Source organism: Syngnathoides biaculeatus, chromosome 15, assembly GCF_019802595.1.
Source record: "Syngnathoides biaculeatus isolate LvHL_M chromosome 15, ASM1980259v1, whole genome shotgun sequence".
Taxonomy (NCBI): Eukaryota; Metazoa; Chordata; class Actinopteri; order Syngnathiformes; family Syngnathidae; genus Syngnathoides; species Syngnathoides biaculeatus.
In genome coordinates, this window is record NC_084654.1 from 3,904,789 (window position 1) to 3,929,694 (window position 24,906).

At 42.0% G+C, this 24,906-nt stretch overlaps 2 protein-coding genes and 1 long non-coding RNA gene across 7 annotated transcripts in view; 1 reads left to right on the plus strand and 2 right to left on the minus strand.

Annotated features, from left to right (window-relative positions):
* Positions 1-9,180, plus strand: part of tedc1 (tubulin epsilon and delta complex 1) — a 40,580-nt gene extending 31,400 nt beyond the window's left edge. For all 5 annotated transcript variants that reach the window (XM_061842950.1, XM_061842951.1, XM_061842947.1 and 2 more), the window contains one exon: positions 8,343-9,180. In XM_061842950.1, coding sequence (XP_061698934.1) covers positions 8,343-8,699 — 357 coding nt within the window. In that variant the 3' untranslated portion in view covers positions 8,700-9,180. The remainder of the gene's footprint in view (positions 1-8,342) is intronic.
* Positions 710-7,502, minus strand: LOC133513742 (uncharacterized). Its single transcript, XR_009798592.1, has 3 exons — positions 6,346-7,502; positions 3,538-3,578; positions 710-1,571 (listed from the first exon to the last, which is right to left on the minus strand). It is a non-coding gene; the product is annotated as an uncharacterized LOC133513742 (long non-coding RNA).
* Positions 9,181-12,720: 3,540 nt separating the features above from the next.
* rin3 (Ras and Rab interactor 3) overlaps positions 12,721-24,906 on the minus strand; it is a 34,627-nt gene continuing 22,441 nt past the window's right edge. Inside the window, exons 7-14 of the mRNA XM_061842945.1 lie at positions 24,406-24,580; positions 24,146-24,317; positions 23,140-23,261; positions 22,867-23,053; positions 18,506-18,637; positions 18,168-18,334; positions 14,995-15,109; positions 12,721-14,164 (exon numbers count right to left, since the gene is read on the minus strand). Of these exons, the coding sequence (XP_061698929.1) occupies positions 13,893-14,164; positions 14,995-15,109; positions 18,168-18,334; positions 18,506-18,637; positions 22,867-23,053; positions 23,140-23,261; positions 24,146-24,317; positions 24,406-24,580 (1,342 nt within the window). The 3' untranslated portion in view covers positions 12,721-13,892. The remainder of the gene's footprint in view (positions 14,165-14,994; positions 15,110-18,167; positions 18,335-18,505; positions 18,638-22,866; positions 23,054-23,139; positions 23,262-24,145; positions 24,318-24,405; positions 24,581-24,906) is intronic.

Here is a 24,906-nt window from a genome sequence, read left to right on the forward strand (position 1 = left end):
CCGGGAGTCACAGCGTCAAAGACCACCAGTCAAACTTATCCAGGAGATGGGCTACATCTCTCAGCTTAAGTAACTTCTGAACCTGAGACAACTTAGGAAGCATCTAAACTGGGCCAAGGAGAAGAAGGACTGTGGTCTGAGGTCCTTTTTTCTGATGAAAGTAGTCTTTCATTTGGGGATGTCCCCCATGCCTTCAATCTACAAGTAACTGTTGTGATGATACTTGTGTTCAAATATCTAGCAATCTCACTCTTGTTCTGCTGTTGTTTATACTCCTTGACCCTCTATTCCTCTATCCATTCCCTAAAACTCTTTTCTGACCAGCGGCAATTTAAAAAATCAGGTGTTGCAGGCATGTCACATTGGGAGGAGACACCGGGGATGCCCTAGGACACGCTGCAGAAAATACGTCTCTCAGCATTCTTGGGAACGCCTCAGGATCCCCCCCGGAACTGCTGAAGAAAGTGGCTGTTGTTGGAAGGAGGTCTTTTTGGGGTCCTTCCGTGTGATCGTCCAATTCCAGGTTTGGTCAATGACTGGACTCCAGAGGCGTGAAATGTGAAAGACTTCGAAGATTATTGAACAGAGCGCTTTGTTGACACACAGTGTGCACAGGCAAAGGCTGTGGTCCGTGTGTGTGTGTGTGTGTGTGGGTGTGGTGTGTGTGTGTGTGTGTGTGTGTGTGTGTGTGTGTGTGTGTGTGGTGTGTGTGTGTGTGTGTGAGTGTGTGTGAGTGAGTGAGTGAGTGAGTGAGTGAGTGAAAGGAGAACAAAGATTATATAGGCAATGTTGGATAGCTGCCTTTGGCGGACAAGTCTCAATACAGGATCTAACTAATGTAACTAGACACCCAAGGCCGTTGAGTCTGCTGAGAACACCTCTGTTGCGACTGGATACTCAAGACAGGTGCCTGCTGAAAAACAACTTCATTTTGGCTAGTCACACAAGGCTGAAGCCTGCTTAAAAACAACTTCATTTAAGGCAGTTCCTGGAACTGGGTATTAGCGCAGGTTGCTGTCCTAACTTAACCTTTCAGTCCCCCTTTTGGACTTGACAGAGTCAAACACAACAAAGCACGAAAATTTGATTTGGCAAAAAAATCCAATTTTTACAATCTGGTAATGAAAGCAATTACGACAACCCAGCAGCGAAATTTTAGCATCCCCCTTTTGAGTTCGAAAGAAATCAACAACTCAACAGATAAATAAAGGTTGATTGACAGGGACAGTTGTCTTTCGCGGTTGAGAGTGTGAAATTGGCCAGCAACAAAAAGGGAAAAGTGTGTGGTGCATTTTATTAATAAAATGTGGCATGTTGGGGTAAGTGTGTGTGGCGGTAAGATGGTGATAGGAGTCAAGGTTAGGGAATGGCAGGCGGGATGATGGCAGGGGCTGGTGACGTGGGGGCAGAACCGGGGCAAAAGGCTGTCCGGTCTGGGTACAAGCAGGGCGGGTCGATGAAAGATGGTACCACGTGTCCCCTTCTCCCTCCAATCGAACAGCGGATGAAGTTCGTTCCACCACCTTGTCGAGACCATCCCACCGGGGTTCAGACCACTTCCGCTTCAGTTCCTTGAGCCACACAAAAACACAATCATTAAGCACACAGGGAGCATCGGTTTGTTTTTTGGTGAGATGTGAAAACTTGAATGTTAATTGTTTTAGCTCGGGTGGCCCTTCAACTGGTCTTGCTGATAAAGGACTTGAGGGCGCTGGGAACAGTTCATTAAGGCAATTGGAAGTGCTTGTAGCCAATTGAATTTGGATCAGGCCAGTGCCTTAGCTAATTTTTCTTTGTTTCCATTCATGCGTTCGACTTGGCCTTGGGATTGGGGTTGATGTTTGTTTTTTAAATGGGTTCCATTGTCTGATCTTATCTTTTTCAGGAACCCATGGAAAGGAATGTAATGATTGACTAGATGTTAGATTGATTGGGTATTGTGGAACATGAATCGGGTTGGGTGTCATTTGAAACGTGACTGTAGTTACGTCGCAGAGGCCCACATCGGTGGGATCGGTAGACCAAAAAGTGTCAGGCATATCAGCCAATGCCAGTGGAGCCAAATCACTGTCTATTGTTTCTCGACCATGGTGTCTGTCCAGTAGGCTATGCTCCAAAATGGAAAATGGGTGAATTGCGTTAAATTTGAATCCAATATGCATCAAGTGATGGAGGATGGAACAATGTATCAGATACCGTTGGTTGCCAATCAGTAGCCATCGTACATTTTTTGACAAAAGAGCCAAGCTCTCTGGCCGAATGTCCGGGAGACACCACCAAAGAAATATGCGGGTGGCATGGTGGGGTTGGTTGGGTCAGCCATCATGTACCATTTTAATTGTTCATCATTCAATGAAGTGTTGAATGCCACTCCAGGTTTTCCCACAAATAAATCGGCGATCTTCAATTGCCAAACATCGCCGTCGATCTTTTGAAATGAATCTGCATAAACCTTGTCGCCGCACCTGTCATAGTATAGAGTGCAGTGGATACAATCACAAACCATGTCATAAGCGCAAAGGTGTTGAATCCATGGCAGCCATAATGTCGAAAATTGTCTGCCTCTTTCCATCCGTCAGATTATTCTTTCCATCCTTCAGATTCAATGTCCACGTGTCCCCAATAGACTTCAGCAGAGGTGGGGGCAACAACGGCAGATGTTTCTTGAATCAATTGTAGAAATTGGGCATCAGAATACTCAATTTTCGTAGAGCAATGGGAATTGTTAGCATCCGGAAACTGTAGACACAAAAGAATGCATGAGACTCTCTGAATAACATTGAGTGGTGGTTCGGTGGCTGCATGTATTGGCCAGCAGGTAGCGGCAAATACTGCTGGTTTGTTGGTTGCATGGATTGACTAGCTGGTGGCGCCAGCTGGATGGGTGGGGGAGCGTGGGGTGGCTGTGGAGGTGGAGCTACTGGTGGAGTTTGCTCACGATGGTCACCATGACCCTACCAACCATACTGTCTTCTGCCTCTTCCTCTGTTTGCCCAGTGTCGAGGAAGCTGCAGTGTGCGGCAGTCACGAGCCTAATGTCCCATTTTTCCACAGTTGAAGCACGCTCCCCTGGAGCGGGGTCGGTCTCCCCAGGTGGCTTGCCGTTCAATGTAGCACTGCTGTTCTTCAGTGAGGTTGCAAGAACAGAAATAGACATCCTGCGCAGCGATGAGGCCGAATTGATGCACATGACACTATTAGGTGTGTGAGGACTTTGAAATTGGACCTTGGAAACATTTTGTTTCTGTAAAGTTTGTAATTGTAACATGGCCAATTGGGATTCAGCATTTTTACGTTTTTTTCTACTTTTGTGTCAATTTCTTTGGTGTGTTTCATCAAATAAAATTTCAAATGAGTCAGTGGGCTGGTGCCCTTTTCACTGAACGAACTCAACCAAAGCACGGTAAATAAATGAATCAGCATTCTCATTAGATTTTGGAGCAAAGACCAGGTCGGACAGTTCAATCTCAGGGAGGGGAAAAAACACATTCAAAGCACCCAGTATGTTATCAAAGTTAGTGACCGTGAGTGCTTTACCATCAAGGAGGCTGCCGACAGTGGAGTCTCAAGACGTCGAGCTGAGAAAGGAGAGTTGCTTGTGTCATCAGCATTTTCAAATCACAGCAGTCAAAATTTGCCCAGTTGTATTACCCTGAACAGCCCTCAGCCAATTCGCCCCTCCAATTTGTATCAGAGGAAGTTCCTGTAACAACATTCTCAAATTGGATGGAGTGAATGGTTTGTGAGTAATAAATCATTAACAGTGTCTTGCAAGTGATTAATTGAGGCGGTGACACCACCCCCGAGAGCCATGGCAACATTATTGTGTCATGAGTCCGTGGCTGCTCGCAATTGGGGAAGTGTGTCTCTACTGTGTTTCATCCCAATCACACAGCAAAGCTCCCCCGGACACGGTCATTAAGGGACACGTCAAATCAGATGCATTTTGCAATATTTTGTGACAGTCGGAATATGGCGATTCTGTGCGGTAGAAAAAAGTGGCAGAATGTGTGTGATAGGTGGCTTGGCTTCTCCCAACACAGACAGAGACATTTGCTTTCTCGCAACCTTCACTGAAATTCCATGCTTAATCTAGCCTTATATATTTGACACTCTTTTCGATGACTCTCTTACTCTTCTCTCACTAAAACCCTTTTTTTGTGGACCTTAAAATCAATTTAATATTTCAAGTAAATATACGTACACCTACAGCCAATAAAGTAACATTTTTTCATCCATTCATCCATTTTCTTTGCTGCTTATCCTCACAACGGTCGTGGAGAGTGCTGGAGCCTATCCCAGCTGTCAACGGGCAGGAGGCAGGGTACACCCTGAACTGGTTGCCAGCCAATCGCAGGGCACATTGAGACAAACAGCTGCACTCACAATCACACCTAGGGGCAATTAATGTTGCATGTTTTGGGAATGTGGGAGGAAACCCAGGCAGGCACAGGGAGAACATGCAAACTCCACACAGGCGGGTTTGGGATCAAACCCGGGACCTCAGAACTGTGAGGCCAATGCTTAACCAGCTGATCCACCGTGCCACCACATTTTTCAACCATAATATTTAAAGTAGTCATTGAATCTACAGGTAAACCATTGTCCTCACTCTCATAATTCCTCATCACAGACATGAATATTGTTTGTATCGTAAAATCATTCATCAATGACAAGATCTGACATTCACAACAATTGAGATGTTACATGAAAATAAAGGCACACCCAAAGGTGACAAATTGGCTCGACCATGATTTTTTTTCATTTTTTTTAGAACGCATAAGTTAGAACTCTTCTGAGATGTGACAAATAAATATTGCTCTGAACAATATTTATTAAAGGCAGAAATAACCAAGTGCCATTTTTTTCTTGCACAAAATCCTATTTTTGTGCATGCTAGCCTGTAATTGACTATGAATCTTGTATTGATGGTGGACTTGGAGTCCCTGCTGATTTTTTTTTTTTTTTTTTTTTAACATCAATCTCAAATTTCTCCTTTTTAACCACACAATACTTATCCACTCCTTTCATCAACATGACAACATGACATTCATCAAATGATGCTGCAGACATCAAGGTCGGAAGCCAGTCATTCATACAAACATTCCTCAATCCAATCACACAATTGTTTTTTTCTTTCTTTCTCTCACGCTCAGGAAGGCCTTCCAGACATACTTTGCATTCATTTTTTTTTTTTTTTACTGGGTCATCAAGTGGAATTTTCTGATTGTCATCGGGGATGACGTGTAAATCAAACCATTCTTTTTCTCTGTCAAATTCCCCTTCGATTCTGTAATTTCAGTGATCAGTTGGTTGTGCAGAGTCAATTAATTTAATTGTCGTACTATTATATTATTTCAATTTATATTATTATTATTTTATTATTTATAGCTTCTTTTTCTTTTGGCTTGTCCCATGAGGGGTTGCCACAGCGTGTCATCTTTTCCCATCTAAGCCCATCTTCTGCATCTTCTTTAACACCCACTGTCCTCATGTCCTCGCCCACAACATCCATCAATCTTTTCTTTGGTCTTCATCTCGCTCTTTTGCCTGGCAGCTCCACCTTCAGCACCCTTCTACCAATATACTCACTCTCTCACCTCTGAACATGACCAAACCATCGAAGTCTGCTCTCTCCAACCTTGTCTCCAAAACATCCAACTTTGGCTGTCCCTGCCATGATCTCATTTATTATAATAATTATTGTAATATATTATTATTATATATTTTTATTATTATTGTATAATAAAATCTTTTTTTTTTTTTTTTTTTACAAAATACCGGTACTCGAACTACTTCACACCATAACGTGAGTAATTTTAAGACATCTAAGATTCTTCTGAAGAACGATGTCGCCTCTTACACCGCAAAATTAGGAATTACTGTTTCTATGATTCTCTAATAGAACGAAACCACTTGTATTTGCTGTATAGTGTAGCCGGTGTGATTAGTCTCTGTCCCCGTCAGGTTTCTTTTTCTCTCTGTCCCTGACAGGTTTCTTCTTTTCTCCACACACATTAAATAGTTGTTGGTTCGAGGAAATTGTGGTATCTCAGATGCCGTAAGGGAACGATACCGCCTCTTAAAACAAAACAGGACTTAGTGATTCTAAAACTCACTAGAAGAGTGAATCCGCCTTCTCTTTGTGCTAATTACAACACTTAATGTATTGGTTATGTCTCTGTTTCTCTTTGTCACCACGATTACTTATGCGCTTTTATTCTCTTAACTTTCTGCCCATAACATCACATTTCACTTATTCAATTTCAAACAATAAGAAGTGAAACCTTACCACACACTGGCCGACAGACAGAAATTAGATTGAGAAGATAAATCTCTTCTTACCCTGTCAATTGTGGGACGCCAAAATTTCTGCCTGTCGGTCCAATAGATGTTTCTGAATCACGTCGGGGTCACCAATTGTTGGAAAGTGGTCCTTTTGGGGTCCTTCCGTGTGTTCGTCCAATTCCAGGTTCGGTCAATAACGACTCCAGAGGCATGAAATGTGACAAACACTTAGAAGTTTAATGAACAGAGCGCTCTGTGACAATGTCCTATTTTTCCGCAGTTGAAGCACGCTCCCCTGGAGCTGGTGCTCAAAAACAACTCTGTTTTGTCTAGTCACACAAGGCTGAAGCCTGCTGAAAAACAAATCCATTTAAAGCAGTTCCTGGAACAGGGTATTAGCGCAGGTTGCTGTCCCAACATAACCTTTCACTGTTTAGAGGGAAGTTTTGGTTTCCTTGCTAATGTTAATGCCCCCGTGACCTGACCTTGGATGAGTGGAAGGTGCATCAGAATCCATCCATCCTTCCATCCATCCATCCATCCATTTTCTTAGCTGCTTAACCTCACCATGGTCGCAGAGAGTGCTGGAGCCTATCCCATCTGTCAATGGGCAGGCGGCGCGGTACACCCTGAACTGGTTGCCACCCAATCACAGGGCACATTGAGACAAACAGCTGCACTCACTATGACACCTAGGGAAAACTGAAAGTGTCCAATTAATGTTGCATGTTTTTGGGATGTGTGAGGAAACCGGAGTGCCCGAAGAAAATCCACGCAGGCACGGGGAGAACATGCAAACTCCACACAAGGAGGGCCGGGAATGAACCCTAGTCCTCAGAACTGTGAGGCCAGCTCTTTACAACTGCGCCACCGTGCTGGTTCAAATTACATTAACATTGTTTCAGATCAGTCAGGATCACCAAAATGATTTTATTTTGTTAAATGTCACAATAAAAAAAGAGAATTTCACATTATATATTATATTTATTTTTATAGAAGGGGCAGCAGGATCTTTAAATCTTTAATTAAATACCTCTCTTGGATATTGATAGTGAAAATGAAACTCCTAAATCGGCAGATCAGGAGTTTGGCTTGATACAGAGTACTTAAGGTAAAGTGCGGAAGACTTCGGGTAGTAAACCAGAGCGACAAGATGAAAATGTGTTATTAAAGTAGAAGATGCATTCATATTGTTCACATCTCAGGTCCACAATTGGGTAAATACGCGGCAGTTTAACTAAAGAGAGAGAAAACTGGTGGACAACTTTCAAGTTTACAAGGTTAAATGCTCCTGGTCCAAAATCAGAGTTGATGGATTGAAGGTCTTGTTCCCTAACAATGAAATTTGGAAATTAGGTTAAATTGAGATAGCACACCTTTAGAAGTACCACTGATTGATAGAGCTACCTCGAGAGGAGGATCTAGGTGTTTATGGGGAAGTTGTGGTCTCTCACTTTTAACAATGTTTGACTTGCAGAAACCAGAAAAAATATGGATGCTGTTACAATTTTTTTTGTTCCCTCAGAAAGGATAAAAAAGTTTCCATCTGAATGTAAATCTACAAAGCATCTCACCCCTTTTTCTTGCCAGCCTCATAAGCCATGTGATTGAGCAAGCAGGTGACTTGCTGCAATTGGGCTCAAAAGTAAAAAAGTTGAGAGACCAAAGATTTTCCTGAAATGGGACCACAATTTTAGAGACTAATAACCGGGCCGCAGAAGGAAGTGGAACAGGTAAGAGGAAGATGTGAACCTAATGTAAAGAAGTTCCTGAACCTCTAGCACAAGCTTCCATCGTCACCCAGATATATGGTGGTTCCAAGTCAAAGTACCAGTCAAGGAGCAGCTCAGTCGCAGTACTGGAAGTTGGGCAAGACCTTTCCACCTGACTTTTAGACCTTTAAATATTTTTTTTTTTTGATCTGGGGTGTATAGCATTCCAACTAAAAGACAGTATTAATGAGTCCAGAGATTAAAAGAAGAATTTAGGGATCATAATAGTTGGGATTCTAATTTTCTTAAGCAGACGGTGTTGTCCTTTTTTTCCCCCAACAGAAAGGACAGAAGACTGGGAGAGGGGATGCTACGAATAGAAAATGCAGACTTCAGGATACCTTGGAGACTTCCAGTGAGCAGCCATATTTTGACTCTTTACCTCCATTGCTGTCTGTCTCTCAGCCATACAGAGCCAGATTCCAAGTTAAGACGCTCAACAGCTGCTCATTTAAGAATTTACCTGGTATGGTTAAGGAGACAAACGAGGTGCCAGTGTCTCACATTTTAGAGCTGCTCACTCACACTGAGCGACGGCTGCAGGAGGGGAGGGACACACAGAGACTGGCGAACAGGATGCAGCTGCAGGAGATGATTGGCAGACTGAACAAGCTTGTGCTGATAATGCTGCAAACATAAATTATTTTTCAATTTCTTAATTTTCAGCGCATTGTTAACATATGGGTGATATTTTAGGCAAAGAAAACAAGGATAATTTTCCCTACAATTTGATCAATTATGGTAAAGACATGGCTCACTGCATTTTTTTTTTTATTTTACTGACATATGCATTTGAATTATTTTTATCCACCAAAAAGTCAGTTTTGTAAAAAGTAATATCTAAAGCAATGTTTTTCCAAATTTTTAATGCCAAAATGTTGTCTTGAAATGAAGTTTATATATAATGTGTATATATACATTCTATCACACACACATATATAAAGATAGGTGGACGGAGAGAGCCTGAGTGAATAGCTCGTGTGTGTGTGTGTATGTTGTGTCTGAGTAACCGTGAGTCGGTAAATGTGTGAGTGGATAACTGAGCAGGTTACTCTGATTCTTGAAACGTTTGTTCCATTTGTAAATGTTAATAAACGGTAATGTAGGCCCACAAACATCATCTTCTGCGTGATTAATATGTATATTGCATCATTTAGAAACTTGGATTGCGATTCATTCATTCCAGGACGCCCGCCACCCTTGTGAGAATAAGCAGTACAGATAATGGATTTATGGATATTGCTATATATATTAATGTCCTAAATAGTTGTGTAAATCGGCTTGAAGAGCCATAAGCCCTTTTAAGTTCGTTTCCCCCAAAAACCAAAAAAAAAAAAAAAAATAGAAAAAAAATCTGGGAATAGTTGATTCTGCAGGTACAGGTGTTACGTGTGAATTTAGACTGATGTTCCCTTTGTTCAAACCAGAAAAGTGCGACAAGGCAATTGCATTGCTTTTCTGACAATTTAATCTCACACACATCAACACAACACAAGCACAATAAAATAGCTAATACAAAATAGGCGTTCAAGAACAGAGTAGTTGAGCCACAACGGCTAATAGTCACCAATGTTGAACGAGTGTTCCCAAACAAACAAATGTTCATCTCAGTGGCTATTCCAAGTTAGCGACAGTTCCAGCCGGTCCAAAAACGAAAGGCAGCAGGCGTCCGTGTAGTTAGTGTAGTTTCCCAGTCTTAAGAAGAAGCCCCGTTGTCCTTTCTTTCTCGTCCTTATATAGGTAATCCTTGAAACATTTCAGACTTCCGTGTCACAAAGGACGGACCCAAGAGCAGTAGAGGAAACCGCGTCACATCATGAGGTCTTAAAAGTATGAAAGGAGACATTGTCACAAAGCTACGCATTATAACAAAAGCATAATAGGAAAATAAAGAGAACAGAGAATAAAGATACACATATAACGCAGACCACAAACAAATATGCTGGGATCCACTGTATTGAGAAATTACAGTAAACATGAAAAAAAAAAAACTGGGGAAAGAGTACTGAGTCTCTGTGGACTAAGATATTTGGAAATGACATTACAATTTTTGATGAGAGTAGGAGGCCGATGGAAAAGAACCTCGAAAGGACTTTATGCACAGGAGAGGCAAGGAATGAATATTAGGTGCAATAAGACAGAACACTTTTGAGTAAAAGGAAGCCCAGTGAAATAGTAAGTTTACAATGGAGACCGTGTAGAGAAAATGCAGGTGCTCCAGTACTTGGCAACAATTGTATGGAACAATGAGTGTGGAAGAGAGGTAAAGAAGAGTATACAAGCATGTTGTAGCAGGGGGAAGACAGTACCAAGGATGACTTTGTGACAGAAAAGAACCATCTTAAGTTAAAAGAAAGGTTCACGGGTCAGTAAAGAGACCAGGCATGTTATATGGCTTTAAAATTTAATGGTAGCAAATGAGCAGAAGACATACCTGGAGGTTGTCACAGGTATGGGGCATGGGGTAGGATCCAAAACCCAGGACTCTGAGGCAGTGACATAATTTTGAGGGTGATTTTGTTCCTATTATAGGTCATACACTGGCAGGCAGCTCAATCAAGGGAAAGGCAATGTCCAAAAACATGAAAATGAGGTCAGATTACTAGGCAACAACAAGCTGTAACAAGACTTGGCTGTGGTGGCACAGGAATGTTGGATGTGACAAGGAGCTTGTATACTCCCACAGACTAATTCAGTGGCAACTAGGAAAACAACGCACAAGGCTGAAAAACATGGCATAATTAGAGCCACTGAGTTGCAGTTAAGGAGCTGCTGCAACAGGTAGCTACGCACAGGCCAGTGGACGAGAGGAGGATGGTGGGCCTGGCACCACCGACATGTGGACGGATGGGGGGGCGGTTGGAGTTTGGGCACCCCCAAGACAAGGACGAGAGGTGGCTAGGGGGGGTCTAGCACCGCTGAGACATGGCCTATAGGTGGCGGATGCTCGGGCTCAGGCAATGCCAATGCCAGGGTGAAAGGTGGCTGTGGGTCAGGCTCTGCAGAGACATGAGCGAGAGGCAGCTTGGGGTCAGACTCTGCCGAGACATGAGCGAGAGACAGCTTGGGGTCAGGATCCCCCAAGACATGAGGGAGAGGCGGCTCGGGGTTAGGCTCCGCTGAGACATGAGCAAGAGGCGGGTGTGGGTCAGGCTCCACCGAGACATGAGCAAGAGGCAGTTGCGGGTCAGGCACTGGCAAGACATGAGCGAGAGGTGGCTGCGGGTCAAGCACTGCCAAGGCATAAACAAGAGGCAACTTGGGGTCAGACATGACTGAAAGATGACAGACTGTCTGCAGATGCCTCCTCAGCGTGCTCCCATCGAGGCTTGGTAGGAGTGGATATGAGGGGCAGAGTGCACAGGGACTGGTGAACTGGGAAACATACGTGGTATGTAACAAGATGACTCACAGGCGGAGTTTGCTTGGCATGGCTTTGACGGAATGGAGCGCAAGGCATCAACCTGTGCTCTACTTGGATGTCTCGCTTGGTCACTACGCAGGGGTCCCAGAAAAATGGCCAAAGGAGTGCCCCAGAATAGGTCTGAGGAAGAGGATTTGGTCTTAAACACGGGGGATTCGTGACACAAATTGACTAAAAATAGGGACGTGGAAAAACAAACAACAAACTAAATCTATATCAGAGTCAAGATCGGCCAGGCGGTCGTATAAGTCAAGGTCCTCCTCAAAATCGTAAAAATCTGAGTCTAATGAAACATGTAGCAGTGAACGGGTCGGGCGTGGAGGATAATCATAATACGTGGGGGGGAGTGCAGATGAAAAGGAAAAAGAGGACAAAAAGACAGCCCACTCAGCGAGAGGATGTTTGGTCGGCAGGCCGAATGCGCTGGGTAGCAGACTGGCGGCGTGACTGGCAACGCTGTGTTTTTCCTGCCGGGTCCTGTTCTGGCCAGTTCTTTCGCATTCGGTCATAGTCATGTGACAAGGGGTAGGAACCAAGTGCAGGACTCAAAGGCAGTGACATGGCTTTGAGGGTGGTTTTATTCCAGGCAGAGGTCGTACACAGGTAGGCAGTCCTACAAAGGCAAAGGCACAAAAACACGTGGGAAAAGGCAAGGTCCGAAAACATGCACACAAGGTCAGATAACGACTCTGCAAAGACGAGATTTAACTAGACTTGGCTGTGGTGACCGAGGTGGATGATTTGATGGTAAGATTCTCTTTGGGAGTGAAGATGATGAATGTTATCTGAAACGATCAGAGGGACAGTGCAGACTGGAAGGTCTGGTCAGCGGCCAGTTTGAGATTGTCCGGACATTTGCTTAGCAGGAATGGTGCATAGCTCAGTAGGAGGACGCTGGAAATGGAATCACCAGATATGAGGCAAAGAGGAAGACCAAAGATAAGATTTGTGCAATTGGTGAGCGATGATATTCTGGTAGATGGAGTTAGAGATTAATATTATACTGTGCAAAGGAGGCTATGTAGAGGGAACAGGAGGCTCGGAATCTATCAAAATGTGTAGAAGTCTTAACGTTCTCTCTCCTGCTCCAAACCTACACCTGGCAGAACTTCAGTCAAGTCACTTGGTTGGGTGACACATCGAGGCACAGGTTAATGTTGGGTTCCATTCTTCCACTGATGGTTTTTAGCATTTTAGCCTTTAAACCAACTGAAGAACTGATGACAAACACAAAAATGAAATATAAATTGCTTTACCATAATGGAAAGAAAGTAGATTACAAGGTTAGTAATTAGCTAAAACTTCACCAAACACCAAACTAGCAACTTCACATCATAATAAATTGGGACAAAATTCACAAAAACATATCACAGTATCACAAACATTAACTGTGTCTCATCGGTGGATAGGTTAAGGAATCAATGTTTTACAGAGCATTTGGTTTAATTCATTTGTCTTGTTTAACTTTCATTTTTACCAGTGCAGTGGGAAGTTATTTAATTGCGCCAAAATGGAGGATTCTGGTCCGAACCTTTCAAAATAAAAGGCTTCATACTTAAAAGAGGAAGTCAAGTTAAAACCTCCACATGCAAACCATTGGATGTGATAAGACATCCATCCATCCATCCATTTTCTTAGCCACTTATCCACACGAGGGTCGCGGGGAGTGCTGGAACCTATCCTAGCTGTCAACAGGCAGGAGGCAGGGTACAAACAGTCACAAATAACTATTTTAACAATGCTATGTTTAACTTTTAGATGAATACTAAGTCTATTCATTCCATAGAACAGTGATTCCCAAACAGTGTGCCGGGGGTACATTAGTGTGCCGTGAGTGCTCTTCAGGTGTGCTGTGGGAAGTTATCCAATTTTATGTAACTGCTAAAAAAAATTTATTTCCAAGAAATAATGTATCTTTATTCATCTATTTATGCCAGTGAAACACAATGACAAACAAAAAAAAAATCCTCTTCAATCAGATGGCAGGAACTACATACAGTTAATTTATCCATTTTTGGTGACATTAACTTTTGTTGGTGTGCCATGGGATTTTTCAATTGTAAAATATGTGCATCGGCTCTATAATGGTTGGTTCATTCTGGACTGGAATATTGTTAACATACACAAACAAAATGATTAACATTACATTGTAGCATAAACAATATAATTTTACAAAAAGGAGTTCCGGACCCCATCCATTTTTCCAAGCTGAGAAAATTAAGCACATAGTTGTCATGCTATACTATATTTATACATTGCTTGGACAGAAGACTCAAGAAACACGTTGGTATAAAATTGTTATAGACTTCAGAAAAGCACCGGGCAAAGCCGCATTTTCTATCAAACATTTGGCACCAGTGTTGTAGTTATGTAGAAATACAAAAGTAGATGCTGCGGAGGTCAAGCAACTACCAGCTAATCAGGCTTGCCTCTGCTTCAGGTTTTTCATCATCAACAGCTAAATTTTTTTTAAAAGCCCTTTGTGAAGGTGGTCGTGGGGGCTGGCTAGTGGGGCAGCTGCGCCCAGGCCAGCAGGCTTGTTGGATTGGTCCATTGTCTCTGGGGTGATAGATGAAGCAATAGGTTCCTGGTTGACATTGGTTCTTCACACTCAGTGCCAGCTCTGTCGGGGCCAGACGTCGACGAACGGCACCTTCATCGATGCTGAGCATGTATGAATCTGGAGGACAGAAAAAAACACATTATTATACATGGAGAACTCTGCGGATAATTTTCTGAATAAATGACTATTTCCTTTTGAAAAAAGATGTTATTTACATTTTGTGATATATCAGATTTTTCTCTTTTTGCTTATTGTATATGTATAAAACAAAAGCATCTTAAGTCTTCAGAGCTCCTTTTGTTGGCTTTTTTACAAACAGTTCTTTTGTCACTCAAGCTCTTTTTACTGTGAATACCACCCGAGAGAGCCCATTATTTTGTTGCAATACACCAGAGGGATCTGCAAGTCTATAATGCTAGAAATAGGCAGGCATTTTGGATTCACAGAATAACAGACAGCAAAATATATGCTATTTGTGAAAGATTAATAAATATCTTTGAATTTGTAAAAGTGTTGGAACTATTATATGTCTATACCATTATTCCGATTATGATAGACAGAGTTTGAAGGACAACATGTAGACTGTGCAACCCTCACAATTTTAATGATGGTTGGTATGTCTTTACTGTAATGCTCTTTGCCTTTACCATGACAAAAAGAAGTGTACTTCCATGGACCACCAGCATTTCCTCTGTCAGTGAGGACTGCCTAAAATTTTACATCAGTGACATTTGAAAACGCGACTTAAAGCATGTCTGGTTCAACAAGGGAGACATTTACCCATATAAAACCAAGTTAAATTGTGTATTTTTTTTTTCAAGTGTCCTTTCTGTTATTGATCAAAATACATTAAAATAACAGCACTAGACAAAAATCCAGACACCTTTGCATCAGACGTAGAAACTGATCAATTTATTTACACGTTTCCACAAGTTACATGTATCTACCTTGTTCAAAGCGTGCAGCACATTGTTCGGACAGCTGTTTGATTGTTGTGGTGGGAAGGATGCCCAGCGTTAAGGAATTACTACCAATGTCAGGACAGCACACTGTCAAGAAGTCCTGCACAACACTCAGAAACACAAGAGTTACAACCATGAACATTTATATAGTCCAAAAAAAAAAAGGTCACAGCTACAGGAGGGACACAGGGAGAACATGCAAACTCCACATAGGCAGGGCTGGCGTTTGCATGTCTCCCCGTGCCTGCACTGGTTTACTCCGGGTACTCCGGTTTCCTCCATCTCAAAAACATGCATTGATTGGAGACTCTAAATTGCCCCTAGGTGTGATTGTGAGTATGAATGTTTTCTGTCTCCATGTGCCCTGCAATTGGCTGGCAACAAGTTCAGGGTGGACCCTGCCTCCTGCATGATGACAATTGGCATTGGCTCCAGCACTCCTGTGACCCTTGTGAGGATAAGCAGCTCATAAAATTGATGCATAGTTTTAGGGGGAGAGGGAGGAAAATGGTTTACCTGTAGATTCAATGACTACTTTAAATCTTATAGTTGAAAAATGTGGCGGCACAGTGGATCAGCTGGTAAACCGTTGGCCTCACAGTTCTGAGGTCCCGGGTTTGATCCCTGACCCGCCTGTGTGGAGTTTGCAAGTTCTCCCTGTGCCTGCATGGGTTTTCTCCAGGCACTCCGGTTTCCTCCCACATTCCCAAAACATGCAACATTAATTGCCCCTAGGTGTGATTGTGAGTGCAGTTGTTTGTCTCAATGTGCCCTGCGATTGGCTGGCAACAAGTTCAGTGTGGTCCCTGCCTCCTGCCTGATGACAGCAGGGATTAGCTTCAGCACTCCCGTGACCCTCGTGAGGATAAGCAGCTCAGAAAATTGATGGATAGTTTTAGGGGCAGACAAAGAACAGAGTGGACAAGAAGACTAGCAGTGAAAACCACAGTAGAACACAATGAGACAGTCTAGATCAGGGGTTGGCAACCCAAAATGTTGAAATACCCATAATTGACAAAAAAAAAAAAATCAGCCTGGAACCGCAAAAAAACGAAACGCTTACATTAGCCTTATGATGAAGGTAACTCATCCTTTAAGTGTCTCTATTAGCCCCATATCAAAATGACAGAATGACCATGAATGATTAAATGTTTATTTTTCATGCTGCACATCCTTGGGAGAATGATGCAGCATGTGACAACCCTGCTGTACGATACTGTTTTAAGTTCAACATTCATTATTTAAGTTGAACTTTTCATTACTGGATTCATTTCATTGATGAAATTATAGAAATATAAGACAGAAAATATTATATTTACATTTATTTTTAGGATTAAAAAAAATGGAAAATGCCGCATGTAATCTCAGATGTCTTTTTTACCCCTTATCTGCGGAACAGACAATGTAATAAAACACAGCCTGCAAATCTAAAAATCAAACAGCAGCCTTTTGATGAAGTACTATGAAAATAAGCCAGTTTCATCTTGATGAACAAAAAAAAAAAAATACTGCACAACCCTCTTCTCGTTCCCCCTTAATGGCGGCGACAGGCATAAATGAATAGGCTACAATTGCATGAGTGTGATAAATCAAATTAAAATGAATTGATTCAAAATGAATTAAAATACAGCCTGCCTGAAAAATAAAACTGCACCCATTTGAAAAGGTGAAGTATGTAAAATTAAAATCATAGAGTTTAAATTTGATTTATGTCCATTATCCGCTTCCCGTTAGTTTTCTCCAAATGCTAAGTCAGTGCAAGATAAAACTGGCATCTTCTTCTTGTACAGTATAACACAGACAACCTTAGACCTGAGCAACAAAATAATATCACTATGCGTCCTTCCAAATATACACTGAAAAATAAGAAACCACTGATAAACACAGACACTTTGTTGCTAAATATGTGCCCATGACAGAAGTGTATTCTTCTCTGTTGAATGTGACTTCTGTTTTCGGACATCAATGGACAATCCGCTGCAACAACCGCAAAAAGCATGTGTTGCAGGCTATGACGGGAATCTTCATTGACAGGAATATTGTTAAATATTACACACATTTTTACCGCATTGGAAACCATTAAGCATGTTTGTGTCATGTCTCTCCTACAGAAAACATATTAAAACCAAAAATACATTTTTATCCTCAATCTCTTTTCCATTTCCATCCATTTTTGAAAAAGCTACAGGGAGCCACCAGGGGAGCATTAAAGAGCCACATGTGGCTCGAGAGCTGTGGGTTGCCTACTCCTAGTCTAGGTGTTTGAACATAAGTAACATTATAAGAGTAATTTTGTAGATTGGGGCAGAGACACCCAGTGTGGACATGCAATAACTAACCAAGATAATAATGTCAAATAAGATCAAGATAAGAGATGACAGAAAAGGCCAGGACAGGATCTGAGAAAATGACAAAGGCTGTGCTACTGTCAAGTGGTTCCATGGGATTCTGTCTATCTAAATACCTATAAGAACCTGTGTTGATATGATATTATAAACTGTGTTGTAATTAGTTATCCCAGCACAAGGAATTAATGTCAATAGTTTCTATCAAATTTATTAGTGAATGAACACCATATCACATGCATGTTAGTCAACTGGTGTACAAGGGGTTGGGGGCGGGCTGAGTCGGCGTCCTCGTCTAGCTGGGGACCCATCAAGGGGATGCCATCAACACCCCAGGACCCTGGGAAGTCCCCAGCACGACTGAAGTGCCCCAACTAGTCCTTAGGGGATGGGGACGGGCACGTGACCCCCAAAAAATAAATAAAAACCCACCACACGAGCCCCAAGGCTGCCACCGCCCTCGTCATCCCCAGAGCATGGATGCCCCAGCTACCAAGAGGGCCCAACGCAGGAGCCAAGAGCCACCAAAAAAAGAAAAAAAAGTCATAGCCAGCCAGCGCGAGTCCAAGTTAAGTGCTCGTTGTGCGCAATGACAGGCAAGGGCACTAAGAGAGGGGAAATAACTTTTTCACTCTGTATTGTAGCTGACTGTAACTGTTCAACTGCTTTATGAATACATTTTATTGATTAATTGAATAAATTCAGTTGATTGAGTACAGTTTAATTTCTCTGGGTTACATAGCCCGAGATAAGCACAACTACAAACCTAACCTTTATATTACTTTATGTCTGAGAATATGAGAAAGAGATAACCTGAACAGATTTTTTTTCCAAACATTCTTGGTTGAGTGTGCGCCGTCTCTCCCAACGTTGGATTGAGTCCTGAATCTCCCTGCTGAGCTGACCTGGTGCAGACTTCTGCTGGTCGAATGTTTTGATATGCTCAAGGGCACCATACGTTGTTGTCAAATAATATGAACCTGCATATACAGTACACACACACACACACACATATATATATATATATATATATATATATATATATATATATATATATATATACACACACACACACACATATACATACTTATAATCAGAGGCCGTTAATAGAGTCAGTGTGGCTGTGTAAATGAAAATACGTTGTACTGTACCTTCTCCTATTGTTAGCGCAGGATCCATCAACTCCATCATGTATTCCACATCCAGCAGTAAATCTGACAGATTAGATCTAGCCAGGACGTACATCATTACAGGCAGGAAGTCATCAGCTCCGTGGGCCCGCCCTACAAAATCATCCAGACGTTATCACAAAATCAGAGGATAGCTGATTTAATTTCATTTACTTCTTAGGAAACATTATGAAACATTTATATCAAACATGGTTTATAACTAAAATGCATGTTTAAATCACATGACTCTTTTTAATTGTACCTCCCAATGGTTGTCAGTCAGGGCCATCATGCCCTTCTCTTCTATCCTAAACATTACCAACACTGACCTGCATTGAGAAAAATATTTGAAGATTTGTTCCAATTAAATATTCTATGCCGGAATGGTGAACGACTGGTTATCATATCTGCCTCACAGTTCTGAATACCCAGGTTAAAATGCTGCTTTGCCTGCCTGAGGTTTGCATGTATTCCCCGTGCCTGTGTGGTACTTCTGTTTCCTCCCACATCCCCCCAAAATGTTAGTGTCATACACAGAACATGGGGATGTACTCAAAGTGCAAAACTCCGGTGACAAAGTACAGTTTGAGCAGGAGTATGAGGTCCGTACAAAGGCAGGCAGTTCAAGAAGGCAACAGTAGCAAAATTGTGAGGCAAAAAGACATGGTCAAAAACAAGGCAGGGTCTAGCTTATGAAAAGTCATTTACGTGGAACAACATACTGCTGGAACATGATGGTGAGTTCAACGATACCACATCAGGTTTGCCGTTCTTGGCTCAAAGCTGGCAGGAGACCACGAAATTTAATCGAGTACAGAACAGAGATCACATAGCCTGCGTAACGTTAAGACTTTTGGCAGATTCAAGGTACTCTTGAGTTCTTGTGGTTGGTTAATATGAGAAATGGGACCTGGGCTCTTCCACCCAGTGCCTCCACTCTGCCAAAGCCACCCTGATGGCTAGTAATTTGCGATGCCTGACATTGTAATTTCTGTCAATGGGAGTAAGTTTCTTGGATAGAAATGCGCAGCGATGCAATCTGGCATCCTTGGGGTTTCTCTGAGGGAAAACCGGCCCTATATTGGAATCAGATTAGTCAGACTCCACTACAAATGTACGTTTGGGATCTGGCCAGGTGAGGATGGGATTGGAAATGAAGTTCGTCTTTAAAGGCTTTAAAGGCAGTCTGACACGCTGGATCCTAGGAAAAAGGGTCTGTGTGGTGATGTTGGATCATGTAATGGCGATGCTATAATACTGAAGTTCCCAATGAATTTATGGTAGAAATTTGTAAACCCAAGTTAACCTGTGAACCTCTTTGCCTGATGTGGGAATGGGTCAATTAGACACAGCCTCGACTTTGCTGATGTCCATTCGGATCTCCGCCTGAACTAACACAAATCTCAGAAAAGATAAAGATGCCTGGTGAAACTTACGTTTTTCCACCTTAATATAGAGCATTCAAAATTCGACCAACATGACCAATATGGGATTTTTCATCCGAAGAGAAAATGAATGTCATCCACATTCACACGAACATAAATATTGAGCATGTTAGGCAATACGTGATGAAATTCTGAAAAACTGCTGGGGCATTTGTGAGCCCAAAAGTCATTAACAAGTATTCGTAATGACTATTGTGTTAAATGCAGTTTTCCACTCATTCCCCTCTCAAATACTGATGAGGTGATAAGCATTCCTAAAATCCATCTTGGTGAATATGTTGATTCCCTCCAGGAGGTAAAAGGTGATGGACATGAGGGGACGAGGGTACTTGTTTTTTTATTGCAATACATTTCAGTCCCTGATAGTAAATGCAGGGTCTTGTCCTTCTCCATGACGATAAAACTTGCTCTGGCCAGGGATGACGAGGGCCTAATGAGTCTAGCTGCCAGTGACTCCTCCATGTACTTTTTCATGGCTAGGTACTTGCAGCCTGAAATCAAGAATAGCATCCCACGAGGAGTTTTGGTACCAGGCAGCAAATCAATTCATAAGGTCTATGGGGGTGGGTGGGGCGGTTGGGATCTTGGCTTTTGACGTTGAGAACACCTCGTTTATGTCATGATAAGAAGGCACCAGCAACAATTCTGGATCCTCTAACAAGGTCTGTGGCTGTCCCTTATATTTAATTTTTAGTGCTCAGCGACTCAAAACAGGTCCAGGTGCAATTGGGGCCCAATTACTTGACTTGCCCAGAAGACCAGTCCATATGAGGGCTGTGTAGTTTCAGCGAAGGATTCCCCAAAATAATGTCATGGTTTATGGCATCAAAAATGTGAAAGCTAATCCGCTCTGAGCGTGAGTCTGTACATCTCAATTTGAGTGTTTGGGTGCAGTGAGTTATTTTATCCAAAAAACTACCAAGAGCAGCGTATGCATTTCGAGGTCACTGGATCTTAAAGGTTGTGAGACCCATATGTCTGACAAAGAGCATGTTCAGAACTTTGGCATCTGAACCTAAATCAATGAAAATGGTTGCATCTATTTGCTGCTCGGGAGAGCAAAGTGTTACTTGAGGTAGTGCCTTGGCAGGGTCTTTCTTAAGGAGATTAAGGCTCGCCGTTTTCGGGACCTTGGTAGGCTGGCCTTTTTTTTTTTTTTTTTTTTTTTAAATCAGGAGCTTTGACATGACAGTGGAACATGGAATGGCCCAACTGCCCGCAGTAGAAGCATTGTCCTTCCATCTGCCGGCATAGACGTTTCTCAGGGGAAGGGGTGGAACCGGGGCAGCTGATGTATGGTGACGTATTCTTCCATCGGTCTTTGTCCTCCTCGTGATCCAAAAACCTCTTGTCGATTTTAAGGGTGATAGTGATGAGTAAGTCCAGGTTGGTCGATAGTTCAAGCGGGACCAGCTGATCCATGATGGCGAGGGATACACCCTGAAAAAAAATGCATCTAGTAGCAACCTGTTGTTCCACTGACACTGAGCTGCTGGAATACGAAAGATATGCAAAGATACCCTGCATTTGCTTTGCTGCAACGTAATCAAGGAACTCACTGCCTCACACTCTGGAGTGGTATTTTGGAATACCTACTACATAGTCTTCATGAACGACATCCACAACTTTCTGTGGGAAAGATGGCTGCTGCAGCTCAAAGTGGAGCTTGCACTGTACACAAAACATGCATTTGAACACTATTTACATCCTCCCAGTATGATTTGAGGCCCTCAGAAACTCCATCATGCCACAAAGCATGCTGGGAGCATGTAAATAGTTTTTAAAGTGCACGTTTTGTGTCAATTATTTTGTAAGTCTTTCTTGTATTTGTTTTATTATTTGCTAGTTATGGTACTCTGTTTGCTGTGATGTGATAATTTTAGTTTCGATGTGACACCGTATGTACAACATTGTCAGTCATGCCCTGCCTACACAGGCAGTGTGGGCAAAACAAGATTCTTCTGCTTACAGATGTGAAATTGAATTGTTCCTCATTGCCTCATGAGCGCTATCCTCTTGTGTCTTACATACATGCTAAAACACTTGCTGGCATGCATCCCAACAGTGTAACCAGGGTATTTAAGTGTACTTTGTTGGACAAGTCATCCAACAACAATTTCAAATGTTGGACCTTATGGCATTGTCCTCTGGAAGCCTGCACTCTGACAACCCTGAGAACAGCCCTGGTGGCAATGAAGGATGTCAAAAAGGCAACTCTGGTAAAACTCATCAGTGAAAGGTCAGCCTTATATTGTGGGAAAGGTTGTTTATACTTTCTTTCGTGGTCACTGTATCCCTCATTGGGGTGAAACCCTCAGGTGTTAATCTTTTGTTATTTATTTATTTTATTAAATTATTTTCAGTTTATTGCGATCTAAATCCCATTTTATATTATACTGTCTCCTTTTTGTGAGTCTTCCTAGAGAGAGAGCAGTGAGAATATATGTGAAGAAAAATCTGTGAACACCCGTGAATTAGTCTCCTTTATAACGCAGAGAGAGTATTAAACCAAGTTGAGACCAGCCAACATGTGTGTCTTCTCATTCATCCATCAAAAAAAACACACAATGCAACGTTAGACCCACTACATATACATTGGGGAAACCAAGCAACCACTGAGCAGATGTATGCTCCTCAGGGTCAAGACTCAGCTATCTACCTGCACCTCCAAGACAAACAGCACTCTTTTGAAGATGGAATTGTCCAGTTTCTGGAAAGGGAAGACTGACTCTTGTGCGCTGACAATAGCCTCTCTGCCAGGCATCTTAATGTCTATCTAGATTAGAATAATGATTCTGAAAGAAGACACACATCTTTTTAGTGTGTTCAGTGACAAATAAAAGAAAAATAGGAAAACAAACACACTTAAGATGTTTAAGGAGTATTTGGGGCCCTTACCTGGACAGCTGATAGACATGGAGTCATAGATGATTTTACAAGCCTTCAGCAGTAGCTCAATCTTCTTTAGAGGAGAATATTCAAGATGCAGATTACTGAGTTTCACGCTAATCTTCTCCATAGCTGAGGCCTCAGGGACAGCAGTGGTGACTCCCAGAGCTGTGGTGGTACTGCCGAGAACTACAGACTAATTTACAAAAAATTGCACATACCTCATTAAATAAAGCAGCTGAGCATGATGAATCAGTCAAACAGATAAGATTTTTGCCATACCTGGTTCTGCGCCAGTTGTTTAAGGCTGCCGTTGTTGGTGTGTAGTTTCTCCAGATTATGGTAAACAGGTTCCCTCAGTGGCTTCAGTACACTCTTACATAGAGCTGCTTCGACTATGCTCTCTGGATTGTCACAAAGCACAAATAAACTTATCCCTTGCTGAAACTGACATGTATCTATGATTTTTGGCTTGGTCTACATAGGCGCATAACCTACACTATTGGATATACCTCTTGATCAAAGTCAGGGGTTGACATTAAATCCTTTTCACACACAAATCTGAACCCTTTGGCCTTCCTTTACAAACCTGTACTAAAATGTACATGCCCAAACAAATTGCTATAAAATCATCATCCACACATCAATAACCTTTTCTGCTTTGACATGAGAAAATCTATTGCTTTATACCCAAAAGACAGAGAATAAAAACTGTCTGGAAAAAAATATTAATGTACAGTGTTCCCTCACTCCATCACATTCACCTCACGCAGATTCAGTATATTGCAGATTTAAATCAACAAAAATCACATTTCATGTAATTTGCCGTATTGCACGATTTAGATTTTTTACTGTACATTTTTCTGTGCTAAAACAAACGCTTCCTAGCCTAATTAAAAAAAAATTACTGGCAATAAAATATACACACTTTACAATATTACTGTCCCTTACTTTATGTTTAAGAGTATAAAATGAGTTTAAGAGTATAGAAACTATTTATATAAGTACAGTAGAGGTTAATAGAAGTGTGAGAGGATTAATAAGCGTCTGAGGTAGATACGTCTTTAAAATATATAAAAATTATCCCAACTGCAACCATCAAGTTCAAAGATTTCACTTATTACGGTGGTGGTCCGGCTCCAGTGCCCCACATTAAATGAGGGATTACTGTGTCATAATTTAACATGTGTGTTTTGTGCATGTAAGTTTTGTCCACCAAGGTGTCCGGAGTGGGGATATACGTCAGTACATCATCCAATAATTTCTTTGTATAATATAAACTGCATACCCAGTTTGTCTTGTGAATATTGATGTTGTAGCTCCATCATGGCCTGGAGTTCAGTACTCTGTAGTAGGTAGTTCTTTAACTGAGTCATCATCTGCCTAATTTCCTGCAACAACTCAGTGGAGGTGGAGTGGTTGGACATGGTCTCAAGGGTGAATGCTTGATACTCTTTCACCTATAAATCACATATGAAAAGCAAACTTGATTTGTTGCGGTAGATGATTTGAAACAGGTACTATTATATTTCAAGGTAATGCATTTACCAGGTTACCAAAATAGCTCAGTGGGTCTCTAGCCAGCTCCACAATGCGTTGTGAGAGGCGGCGGTCGTGACTGATCAGGCCGGTGATTACAGTAGACAGGCGAGAACGAGCTTTGCCCAACGTAAAGGTGGTTGGCGTCCGCTTTATTTTACTGCTATGATTCTCGGATGGGTTACTAAAAAGAGGTATACAGTAAAGTTAGTCTCTGCACTCTTGTCCAATAATTAATAGCATCCAAACACAACACACATTTTTGCAAATTTTTCATGACAACAGGGAAACAATTCTATTTTTGTGATCAATATAAATCTGTCTTGGGAGTTGGCGTGAATCTCCGCAAAGGGTGATTAGAAAAGGTTCTCAATTTCAGTGGCATATGCAAGATGATATATGTAAAAAAAGGGTGTTCTGCACCATAGTGGGAGTGGACACAACTTCATTTCAATCAAAGTGGCTCCTCTGAGTCCCCTTTAAATGTAGCAATGAGACTTGCATGGAGAC